Source organism: Phodopus roborovskii, unplaced genomic scaffold (genome assembly GCF_943737965.1).
Source record: "Phodopus roborovskii unplaced genomic scaffold, PHOROB, whole genome shotgun sequence".
NCBI classification, from domain to species: domain Eukaryota; kingdom Metazoa; phylum Chordata; class Mammalia; order Rodentia; family Cricetidae; genus Phodopus; species Phodopus roborovskii.
The window spans coordinates 8,785,799-8,798,572 of NW_026126407.1; the positions used below are offsets into that span (position 1 = coordinate 8,785,799).

Below are 12,774 nucleotides of genomic sequence, written 5' to 3' on the forward strand. Positions count from 1 at the left end.
TGGTGCAATAAAACATCTGCAATGATGGAAAAAGTCCACATCCTACTGTCTTATTGATGTCATTAGCCATATGTGGATATTCAGTATGATGCCACTAAGGCATATGCTTTGTTTTACATTTTATTTTATGAATATGGGTGGTTTGCCTGAGTGTAGTCTGTGTACCACATGCATGCAGTGCCGTGGGAGGCCAGAAGAGGGCCCCTGGCACTGGAGTTACAGACAGTTGTGAGCCACCATGTAGTTGCTGGGAATTGAATCTACGTCCTGGAAAGAACAGTCAAGGTTCTTAACCACTGGGCCATCTCTCTATCCCTAGAATTACAACTTTTAAAAATTGCATTTAAATACAATGTCCTTGGAATTAAATATTCAACAGGGATTGATGGTGAGTGTATTGGATTATGCGATTGTAGATGCCTGGGCTGGGCCCTCTCCTTGCTCGATACCTCCACTGTCAGCAAATCCAAAGACTAGCTTCAAAAGATAACCACTGTCCTTGCCTCCAGCTGGTCTAAGCCACCACCTTCTTACCTGTACCTTCATTGTCAAAATAGTAATTATTATCTCCCTGCTTCCTATAAGCCATCATTATCATCCAGCCCAGTGGTTCTCAATCTGTGGGATGCATCCCCTTTAACCCCTGTGACGCCTTTGACCCTTTCACAGGAGTCACCTAAAACCATCAGAAAAAAGAAGATATTTACATTACTATTCATAACAGTAGCAAAATTGCAGTTATGAAGTAGCAATGAAAATAATTTTATGGTTGGGGGTCACCATAACATGAGGAACTGTATTAAAGGGTTGCAGCATTAGCAACGTTGAGAACCACTGCTCTAACAAGCTAAGCTAGACTTAAAATGTGAGCCCATCTTGCTCCTCTGGCCTCCTAGCTCACATTCAAGGCCCTTTTAAGGTCCCATGGAACGCCCTTAGACTTCCCTCCACCTCTCCCATGTTACTCCCCTCTCCCTCCCGCATTCACACGGAGTCCATGCTCTACCTTCCACCTACCAGGGCTGCTTCCATCAGGGTATTCGCTCTACTCTCAAATACCACATGGACGGTACCCACCCCCTTCTGTCACCCTCCCTGACCACCCTGTTTAAAACCTCACCCCCTCCCTGCCCCTACCTTTGTATTGTAACCCATCTACCCAGAGTTACTTATCTATCACTTTCCCTTTAAGTACCAAAGGGGAAGGATTTTTGTTTGCACCGTTGACTGAGATGTCTCCCAGCATCTAGAGCCCCTTGGAACAGAGTAAAACTACTCCAGGAATACTTCATGAGTTCATTCATGAATTTTCCTAAGAGGTGAACCAGAGGAAGTTGTAGGAGTGAGGATCATAGCATTGCCAGGTCAAGAGACCTGGGTTCAGGTTGACCAAGTAGCCACTGAGAGTCTGTGCAGCAACTTCAACAATTTCCTGATCTATACAATGGGGAGACAAATATTTATCTTGCCTCCCTCACAGGGTGGCTGAATAACAAATATAAAATCCCTCTGAGGGCCAGGAGGGGAAGGGAAAAGGAATGTGCACGGATCTGGATAAGAGGCTTGTCCAGGTGGATCTTAAGAGAACATCAACTGCAGAAATGATGCTAATGATAGCAAGAATCAACTTACTGAGAGATGGCGGTGGTCAGCTGGACCTCAGCAATGCAGAACACTTTGTTCTTGCAGTCCTTCTCATAGGGCAGCTGTAACCAGACAAAGATGAGCAGACTCAGCCCTGGGACCTACCTATCCCAACAACCCTGACTCCAACCTTCTCCATCTTGTACCCTGCTGAGAGAAGCAAAGCTCGAAGAGAGTAATGGCTGACAGCAAGGACTATGCCCGCATGGCCAAGAGAGCTGTGTGTGTGACATTCCTAAACAATACGGACACACTGTGATCTAGGCATTTAGCCAAGCTCAAATGTGGGGTGACCTTTGTGGAATGATAGGCATGCTGTCATGTTTGTATTGTATGCATCTCTCTGCCTCCAACATCTGAGAGGACAAACCTTTGTGAAGGAAAGCATCCTTAGCCCTTTGAAGTGTAGGCAGAAACAGCTGGAGCAGGGACAGGAACTGACAAATACCATAGGTGAACCCTTTCCAGCACCCTCCCCCACTGTGGCAGTGATCCTGCATACACGTCACAACTAAATCAGAGAGTCACATCTGCTTGGAATCCTAGCACTGGGGGTACTGTGACACGACAGTGAGTTTGAGACCTAGGTTACATTGCAAGACCTTGTCTCAAAAACAGAAAGAAACAAAGCAAGTGTTCTAACATAGCCAAGTCTCGGGTTTTTTGGGGTTTTTTTTTTTTTTTTTTTTTTTTTTTTGCTGTTTAGGAAACAGCCAGCTCCCCAGTTTAGGAGTCTGTCTATAGTTCCCCAGCAGCTGGAGATGATTGCAGCAGCTTTGTGCAGAGAGAGCATCATGGGCTGGGCTTGGAGTAGGAGCCCAGAGCTTGAAAGGAGACCATGCACTTGCAAGGGAAAAAAAAAAAAAAAAAAAAAAAAAAAAGATTCACTTTTAAAGTCTAACTTGATCATCAAATTTGTGCTAGTTTATTTGCATTTATTTTGGTGCTTGTGTTGAAACCCAGGGTGTATGCCCCAGGTCCTATTTTTTAAATGTGCGTTTTATTTATCTTTACTGCATGCTGTATACAGTCCATGCATGTGAGTGTGGGCACATGCATGCCACAGTGCCCTGTGGATGTCAGAGAACTGCTTTCAGGAGTCATTTGTCTCCCTCTACCTGGGGATCTGTGAAGCTCTGATCATGAAGCTTTCACAGCAAGTGCTCCTACCTTCACCATCTAACCCTGATGAAAGACAGCAGGGTTAAGCCATCTTAGTTCCCAGTTGCAGCACATTCTTTGCTAACATCTGGGTTCTTGCCTACTTTCTCCTGGTTCCTTTTACTGATGGGATTAATATTTTAAAATCTCTTTCCCAAACCATCACAGTAATAATCTACAACTACTTACAAATAGATGTCAAGCAGGAAATGCATATCTCAAATTTTCTTCCTAAAATACTCATTTACAAAGGGAAATGGGAGCCAAAATGCACAGCCCAGATCTAATTATGAGGAAACACCAGAATAACCCAGCTAAGGGAAGGCTACAAAATGACTGTCCTACATCCTTCAAATTGTGAGGATCCTTAGAGACAAAAAACAAAGCTGGGTATGGTGTTGAATGCCTGTAGTCCTAGCTTGGAAGGTGAAAGCAGGAAGATCAGGAGTTCAAAGTCATCCTTGGTTATATAGGGAGTTCAAGGCTAGACTCAACTATATGAGACTCAGTCACAAAATAAAAATAAAGATGGCTAAAGAGATGGCTCAGCAGTTAAGCACTAGCTGATCTTCCAGAGGTCCTAAGTTAAATTCCCAGCACCCACATGGTGGCTCACAACCATCTGTAATGGGTTCTGAATCCCTCTCTGGCATGCATGGAGACAGAGCACTCATATACATAAAATATATAAATCTTAACAAGGTGATGGTGTTACATGCCTTTAATACTAGCACTTGGGGAGGCAGAGGCAGGTAGATGGTTTGAGGCTGGCCTGGTCTACAGAGTGAGTTCCAGGACAGCTAGGGCTACACAATAGAAACCCTGTCTTGAATAACCAAAATAAGCAGGTGATGGTGGCGGTGCACGCCTTTGATCCCAGCACTCGGGAGGCAGAGGCAGGTGGATCTCTGTGAGTTTGAGACCAGCCTGGCCTACAACAGCTAGTTCCAGGACAGCCTACAAAGCTACAGAGAAACCCTGCCTCAAAATAAATAAATAGATAGATAGATAGATAGATAGATAGATAGATAGATAGATAGATAAATGGAAAGACATAAGTCCATCATTCTAGGTTAGAAGTGACTAAGATAAATGACAATGGAAGATCTTAGATTGATTTCTTTTAATTTATTACTAATTGATCAGTCGATAGATAAAGAGTCTCACTGTTTAGCCATGGAGGACCTTAAACTTCTGTTTTTTCTGCCTCTAGCTTGTAAATTCTGGGATTACAGTCATGGGCCACAGACGGCTGCCTTTATTGAGTGCTAGGAATGGAACCTAAGACTCCATGTATCCTAGGCAAGCTTTCTACCAGCTGAGCTACATCTCCAGAAACTTTGTTTTCTTTTGCTAAAAATCAAGTTTCTAGAATAGCAAACAAAATATGAATAAACTTGTATAGTAGATAGCAGTATTCCTCAGTGTTAATCTTATTTATTCATTGTGCTGTGATGGAGAATGGCCTTGTTTTTAGGAAGTATATACTGAGCATGAGAGTGAAGAGATATCAGATCTGTAACTTATTCTCAAATGAGAATTCTTTGGATATGTTTTAGACAGGGTCCAACTATGTAGCCCTGGGTGGCCTGGAACTTGCTATGTAGATTTGACTAGTTTCAAACTCACAGAGGTCTGCCTTCAGTCTGTGCTCCCTGAATGCTGGGGTTAAAGGAGTGTGCCACCACACCCACCCCAACTACTACTTTTTAAAGATTTATTTATTATGTATACGGCTTTCTGCCTACATGTATCCATGCACCATATCTCATTACATATGGTTGTGAGCCACTATGGGGTTGCTAGGAATTGAACTCAAGACCTCTGGAAGAGCAGTCAGTTCTCTTAACCTCTGAACCATCTCTCCAGCCTCCTCAGCTACTACTTTTTAATCGTCTTTCTTCCACTTCTTTATCCCTGATGATTTTTCTCTACTCTGTAAGTGGAGATTGGCAGAGGACCCCTAGGAGCCATAGCCAGGGAAGGGGCAAAGTCACCGTAGATATAATAGGATTGGAAAATGTGCTCTTTTATCTTTCCTTGGTCATGAAAAAGTTTCTGTGACACTAATTGCCTGTCTCAGCCACACTCATGGCACCAGAGGGGAGATAAGTGAGGGCTTGGTGGACCAGATATTTTGGCATGAAGGCTCTGAGAAGGACCCAAGCAAGGAAGTGTATCCAAGAACTTCCTCTCTGCATCTCAGGACAGGAAAGCTCCAGTCTAGTGCCCACAAGGGACTCACCACATCCCCAGATACCATGCAAAGCGAGAGCCCCAGTACACAGCAGACCCACATGTGTCACTGAGCCCAGGGCAACAGCTAGAGACCTGCTACCCATCAGTGAGCAATGAACAGCAGCCATCTCAGGGACTCCATTGCCTGACTGACAGTCTGAAGACCTTCCCTCCCAGCTCTAGCCATCTTTGAAGTTAGGGAAGCAAGCATTCAACGTGGGATATCCCCCAAGATGGTTGGGTCCTTTATGTGGGAAGAGTTACCTGGAAGATGGCAGAAGGGTCCTTGTAGTGGTCCAGGATGGGATTGGGATGGTCCTTCTTTCCTCCATGTGTCTGAAACTCGTAGCTAACCTTGATGGTGATGTTGGAAAAGCAGTCCCCATCACAAAGCTGTGGGTGGCAGAGGATGTGAAGAAGAGGACATTGATGACCAGGAAGTCTTCCAAAGGATCCAGGCCCAAGTAAGCCACCAAGAGCTCGGGAAGTTTCCCCAGTCTGCCCCACCCTTGGGTCTCGGGGGCTTTATGATTCTCACCCCAGTCACAGAGGGAATCAGCTCAGACTTTATGTGAAGGATAAACAGGAAGCCATGGAGGGAAGAAGTCATGGTCACATGTGAGATAACAAAGATCTCCAATCAACATGGAGGGAAACTGAGACATAAAATCCAGAAAGAGGAGGCAGGCAGAGGCCATTGCTACACTCTGCTAAAAGGAGCTTTCTTGTCAGAATAAGAACATCAAGGGTCGGTGAGGTGGCTTGGCGTGGAAAGGTATTGCCCCCAAGTCTGACAACCTGAGATTAATTCCCAGCACCCACATGGTAGAAGGAGAGAACTGGCTCCCACAGGTTGTCCTCTGACCTTTATACGTACATTGTGGAATGCATAAATAAACAAATAAAAAGCTTTGAATGTGAGAGCAAATGAACTTGATTGCCTGGTAAAAATAACAGTTAGGCTTTTATTTTTAAGATTTATTTTATTATTTTAATTATGTATACATGTCAGGGTGTGTGTGCATGAGTACAGGAGCTGAAAGAGGCCAGAGACATTGGATCTCCTATAGCTGAACTCACAAGGCCCCCAGTGTGGTTCTGGGAACCAATGTCAGGCCCTCCAGAAAAGCAATACACACTCCTAACCACTGAACATCTCTCCAGCTCTATGCCCTTAATTTTAGAAGGTTATAGGTGTTCTGGAAACTTTCCTAAGCCAAGTAACAATTAAAAGTGCATCCAAAGCAGAATTCATAAGTTCATTTTCTGAAACAAATGGCCCATATAGTTCAAAGTTCTAAGACCTGCTAGAATCTGAGTTCTGACAAGGACACTTAAAAAAAAAAAAAAAAAAAAAAACATACCTCTCAATATCTTTGCCAAGATTTCTCTCTCTCTCTCTTTCTTTTTTTGGGGGGGGGTTTCGAAACAGGGTTTCTCTGTATTGCTTTGGAACTAGCTCTGTAGACCAGGCTGATCTCGAACTCACAGAGATCCACCTGCCTCTGCCTCCTGAGTGCTAGGATTAAAGAAAGGTGTGTTCCACCAATGCCCAGCAAGGATTTCTCTTTTTAAAATAACCTTTTTGTTGTTGTTTTGGGGTTTGTGAGACAGGGTTTCTCTTTCTAGCCCTGGCTGTCCTGGAACTCACTCTGCAGACCAGGCAGGCCTCCAATTCACAGAGATCTACCTGCCTCTGCCTTCCAAGTGCTGGGATTAAAGGCATGTGCCACTACCACCCAGTTAAATAAAATTTTAAGATAACTTGGCCTTTCCCTAGTTCTGCCTTTTAAAAAACTATGTAATCATTTTATGTGTATGGATGTTTTGCCTGCATATATGTCTATGTACCATGTGAATACCTAGTGCCCTTGGAAGTCACTAGAAGGCATTGGAGCCCCCGGAACTGGAGTTACAGATGCTTGTAAGCTACTAGGTGGGTGCTGGGAGTCAAACCTGGATCCTCTGGAAGAACAGGCAGTGCTCTTAACCATTGAGCCATCTCTCTAGCCCTCTGGACCTGCCTTTTAATCATTCAGTTTTTTTGATGTGGATTCACTCAGGGCCCTTCAGCCTACTATTCCTATCAGGTTAGTAAACAACACAATGAGAGCATTCCCCTTTGTCCAGCCTCTAAGAAGCTCAGTGACATCATCTGAGTTTGGGTAAGTGTCCTCCCTCTTTCTGCTCTTTCTCCCTTCCCCCTTTACTCTTTCCTTCCCAATGGACTGAACATGGGGCCTCCTCACACATGCAAAGCATGAAAAGCGGTCCTGTATCACTGAGCCACACCCACAGCCCAAGCCGCTTTTGTTTGGACTTCTGGTAGGACCCTATTTCCAGTGTCACTTTGGTTCTTGATGTATTATGATTGTTTTGGTCACCTCTTTTGTCTGTGTGGAGAGGGTCCCACATGGAACACATCCCCTCTGGGATGCTGTCTAAATTCTCTCCTTACCTTCTCCTCCGTGGGGACAAGGCAGAAGCTCTCACACAGAGAGGACTCCCCGTTCCACTTCCTAAGGTAGCTCTGACAATTGCTCGTGTTTGTACACTGCAGCCTCTTCCTCTGCTTGGTCACATCCACATCCACAGTGAAGTTGAGTAACATCTCTTTAAGGCCTGGGGTTGAATACCAGACCTTCTGATGAGGCTGGAGAGGTCGAGGCCCAGGCAAAGAGCCCCAGCCTGCTGAGGCTCTGTAAGCCCCTGCTGAACAGTGTCCCTATGTGGTATGTGGCCACCTCCTTGGGGCAAGACTCCCAGGTTTGGTTTGGTTTGGTTTGGTTTGGTTTAGTTTAGGCAAGATGTCACTATAAACCCCTGACCTGGAACTTGCTATGTAGATCCACCTGACTCTGCCTCCTAAGTGCTGGCATTAATGCCTGCCTATTCATCATCATTTTGAAGGTGATCTCTACCCCCTATTGCTTCTATTAGACCTGGCCAAGGTTTCTCAGTGTTCTGGACCCATTCCCAGCACATTCCTAGGTTGAGTACAACCTTAGGGAAGGAGAGTTTAGGCCGATGTGCTGACTAGTTTCATGTCAACTTGACACAAGCTAGAATCCTTTGGAAGAGGGAACTTAGCTGAGAGAATGTCCCCATTAGACTGGCTTGTGAGCAAGACTGTGGTGCCTTGTCTCGATGGAAGATTAATGTGGGAGGGTCCAGCTCACTGTGAACAGTGATATCCCAGGCTGGGTCCTGGGTGCTATAACAAAGCAGGCTGAGCAAGCCACAAGAAGCAAGCCAGAAAGCAGCACCCCTCCACAGCCTCTGCTTCCAGGTTCCTGCCCTAACTTCCTGCCCTGGATTTCTTGGACAATGCACTGAACATTGTAAACTGAAAGAAACCCTTCTTCCCCAAGATGCTTTTGGTCATGGTGTTTTTTAATCGCATCAATAAGAAACCCTAACTAAGAAACTAGGAGAGGGGGGTAGAAGGAGGCAGGGAAAGGAGAAGAAAGAGAGGAGGAGGGGGAGGAGGAGGCAGAGTGCAGTAAGCTGAGAGTAGAATCATGAATCCAAGCACAGTAGGGCTGCAAACATCCTAGAGATTGCCTGGGCCAAGCCCCTTACTGTGAAGAACAGAAACCAGGGCCTAGCAAGAGAAGGGCACCTGCCTGGTGTCACGGAGCCCTCAGCAGCCTGCCTGTTTTTCTTCCCTTTTTGAAACAGGCTTTCATGTATCCCAGGCTGGCCTTGAACACAGTATGTAGCTGAGAATGGCCTTGAACTCTTGCCCATCTCCCATGTGCTGGGATTACAAGCACATACGACCATACCAGGCCAGGTCTGTTGTTTTCTACCCTTGGGGTTGGTCATGACCCTCACCCAAGAAAACTGCTTCATGATTTGCAGGGAGCCATTGCTAGGATCGTTCACGAGGTTTCAACCTTGGGGGCTTTGCTGGGAGACTGCTGGAAGGGAGCCCTGGGCTCTGGACACTTGGGCTGTGCCAGCCATGCATGCCCTCCTCCCTCTGGCTTTCCTCCTCCTGAAAGCATGCCCCCAGAATATCGGATAAGGGGTGAAAGAGCAGCCAGGCCTCCAGCAGGTTCTCCGAGGTGCAAATCCTGAAGAGGGTCAGTGCCTCTGGGGGCCCTGCAATGCTTAGGTGGGGGACAGCAGGCAAAGATAGTACAGCCACCTCCTTTCAGAAGCTCCCCTCCTCTCAACATGGCTAAGATGTCAGTTTATCTGCTTCCTGGACATATTCATTTAACCAAACTAAAGACACAGGAGCCAGGCACCAGGAGAGGGACAGGCACTGTCCCTACAAGCCAATCAGGAATGATTACACCAGGGCACCCCACCCCCCACCCCACCCCTCCCCACCACACCCCCGCACCAGGCAGACATTACCTGGCTTAAAGGCTGTACTTGAAGAGCCAACTTCAAAACACAGTTCTACGTCCACGTTGTCACTGAAGACCATGGGCAGTGCAGCGGGGACAAATGTCACAGACACGGTCAGGTCGACCACAGGTCGTGAGCTAAAGACAACAAAGAGGCCCGTTAGGAGTGAGCACAGATTTTGCTGTGTTCAACATCTCCAAATGCAAGGGTACCCTCAATCCTCAGGATATATTAACAGTAGGGAAAGGGATGAGATTTGCTCTTGTGGGGAAGCAGAGAACGGGCAATAAACACACAGGTGTGGGCAATGCTGTAATAGGCTAAGGTGACAGACATGGAGCTACTTAGATCAGGTGGTCAGAATGCACCCCCTGATAAGAGGGAGGCCTTGAAAGTGAAAGCCATTAACAAGAAAAAAGCCAGCTAAGTGGAAGTCCGAGGAAGCATTCCTGGCAGAAAACACGGCTGGTGCAAAGGCCCTGTGCCAGGGTGAGGTCGGTTTGTTTTGAAAAACACAAAGGACGGGAAGACTGGGACATAGTGAGTGAAACAGAGTGTCATGGTGAAAACTGAAGGTAGGAGGATGGGCAGGGCCGATCACAGCAGCCCTGTAGGTGGTGACAAGGAACTGGCTTTTACTCAGGTAGGAGTCACTGAGTGGTTTTGAGTAGTAGCATAGAGGGATCAGGTCAAAGGAGCACAGGAAAGTCTACATGGTGGACCTGGAGAGAGATGACAGGTGTTTTGGAGCCGAAGCCAATAAAAACATTATAGACAGGGTGATGGATGAAGGAGGAAGAGGAAACCTACAGAGAGCTCTTGTCCTCCGTATCCCAGAGGGCCTTGAGCTGGTAATCTACCTGCCTCAGTCTCCCAAGTAGCTGAGATTACAGGCCCAGTTCTGGAATGTAATCCTCACTCTCTAGGTGGGTGACATTTGCTGAAACAGGGGCCTGGAGGAGGGGCAGACTGGGGATGGAAGGTGGAAAGAATAGGTGCTCCATTGGGAGCTCTGTTCACCTGGAGATGTTGGTGAGTGCACAACAGGCGTGGGGCTCTCTGGAGAGGGCTAGAAGACAGGGGCTCTAGCCACAGGGCTGAAAATTGCCTGAAGATAGAACCCAGGGGCGCTGGAATTCACAGCACGCTTCTCCCTACCCCCCAGCACTGTGTATCCACTTTTTATATTTTCTCACACATTTTCCTCCCACCCCTGTGAGACAGGTACCGTCATTATTCCCAATTATAGATAAGAAGTTGGAACTTAGAATTCAATAGCCCACCCAAAGTCACACTCTTGGGAGCTGAGGAGCAAACTTACCCAGGCAGACCCCAGAAGCTGTGTCCCTCCCCGATACTTCCTCCCGCCCTTAGTGCTTGGAATCTGCAGGACCCACTGAGTGTAGAACAAGGAGTATGGCTGAGGCTTCAGTCACAAGAAGTCAGGGAAGACCCCCCCACCTACCAAAGCACAGCTGCCCGGTCCTGAGAGCCCACCGTGATGTCAGCCAGGCCATCACCATTGAAATCTAAGCCACCAGCCACGGACATGCCGAAGTAGCGGAGTCCCGAATCCACCGAGGAGGCTCTGATCCGCTGTGGAAGGAGGAAGAGTAGCTTCACCTTTTATTTCCTTCGGCGGCACGACCCACCTCCCACCCTGGCCATGACCGTCTCTGAGAGAGCGGTATCTTTCCTTTCCTGACCTGCCTCCTCCTTTGCCACTGCCATTCATCAGCCCACTTCAGGTCCTCCACCCCTACCCCTGGTGACTTCCTGCCCTCACTGACATTCTCTACCACCTGACTCAGGGCTCTGCTCACTCTATCTGTGGGAGGGAGGTTTGGGCTCCAGGGAAGGAGAAGGAAAGAGCCTGTAGAGTCACCTGGGAAGGACTGGCACGGAGGCCATCTGAGTGTCCATTGTAGATGTACACGCTGCCATAGCTGGTCCCATCACCTGCCCCAAAGCCCTCCAGAGGGGCCCCAATGGCCACATCTGTGAATTTGTCTTGATTGATATCCCCCACTGCTGCCATGGCAAAGCCGAAGCGACTGTTGGTGAGCCCAGGATGCCCACTCAGTCTGTGTGCCAAGGAGAAGGAAGCATCCTGCAAAGTGAACCAACAGCTCAGTCCCCAAGAAGGGTATGCAGGGCAACCACCCCAGGACCACCGGCATTCTCCCTCACTGGTTCCACTCTCCAGCAGGAGTCTAAGGCTGAGAAAAGACAAATGATCTAAGCCTGCAGTAAAGCTGGGGTCTTCCTGTCTTGAAGTTCAAGACCTGGAGCCTGCCCCTCTATTCCCACACATTGCTACATTAGTAACAGAGAGAGCTAGCATCCAGGTGCAGCTCTCCCACACCCAACCTCGCTAGCTCACTGCATCCTAGTAATGTGAAAGTGAGAACCACTCCCGTAGTAGTAAGGGAGGCCAGGGCAAGTGTTCTGTCTACTGGGCAACTATGGCAGATGCCACCACAACCACCCAGATGAGAAACAGGGAGACAGCCATGATCCCTGGCTGTGAGGAAGGGGACATCTATGCTCCCTGAACACCCACCATCGCTGCCCACTGTTGCCAAACAAATGTCAGGCCAGGGCCCATCCAACCTCTGCTACCTGAGCAGGCACAGCCTTGGCAGTCTCATGGGACTGAACACTCACCTGCTCGTGCACACGGTACACATAGACTCTGCCTTCTTCTCCACGAACGTGGTAAAATGGAGCAGCCACCAGCAAAAAATCCGTGGTTCCGTCCATGTCAATATCCACAGAGCACAGCTCAGAGCCAAAGTAGGATCCCATCTACAGCCCAGAAAGAACTCAGCCCTCCTGAGGATAGGGACACCCCCTTTCCACCCTCACCACAGCTAGACTCACTGCTTATGCTCTTCCTGGGTCACCAAGTATGTGGGGGGGGGAGTTCCAAATCAATCTGACCTTGGGTGTCACAGGAGTGAACAAGAGGGAGACCACCGACTAGACTTAAGGGCCACTAAATTGCACTCAGGCCTGAGCCTCGCCCAGGGTGGGCCCACCCACCCATCTCCCCAGGACCTCGGGGCTCTACTGGTAGAAAGGTGACTTCTCCAGGAGGTACCTGTTCTCCCTCCATCCGTTGCACAAAGGTAGCCTCTCTGTCCTTCTGGAGCTCAAATACAGCCCCACGCAGCTTGTGCCTTGGAGCTCCTGCCATGTAGGAGAAGCCACGGGCCTTGTGTAGCGTTGCCACTGAATAACCTGGGGCCAGAGTGGTGTAATTGCAGACAATTGCTCCCCACCTCCAGCCTCTCCCTTCAGCTCCATCTTCCGAGTCAAGTGTTCCCACTTCTGCACTGACAGTGACACGTGTATCCCCCATACATG

General features: G+C 47.9%; 1 protein-coding gene across 1 annotated transcript in view; it reads right to left on the reverse strand.

Annotated features, from left to right (window-relative positions):
* Itgae (integrin subunit alpha E) overlaps nucleotides 1–12,774 on the reverse strand; it is a 57,573-nt gene that overhangs the window by 16,541 nt on the left and 28,258 nt on the right. The window contains exons 13-20 of the mRNA XM_051180060.1: nucleotides 12,509–12,648; nucleotides 12,073–12,213; nucleotides 11,291–11,515; nucleotides 10,871–11,001; nucleotides 9,412–9,542; nucleotides 7,502–7,665; nucleotides 5,308–5,436; nucleotides 1,633–1,706 (exon numbers count right to left, since the gene is read on the reverse strand). Of these exons, the coding sequence (XP_051036017.1) occupies nucleotides 1,633–1,706; nucleotides 5,308–5,436; nucleotides 7,502–7,665; nucleotides 9,412–9,542; nucleotides 10,871–11,001; nucleotides 11,291–11,515; nucleotides 12,073–12,213; nucleotides 12,509–12,648 (1,135 nt within the window). The remainder of the gene's footprint in view (nucleotides 1–1,632; nucleotides 1,707–5,307; nucleotides 5,437–7,501; nucleotides 7,666–9,411; nucleotides 9,543–10,870; nucleotides 11,002–11,290; nucleotides 11,516–12,072; nucleotides 12,214–12,508; nucleotides 12,649–12,774) is intronic.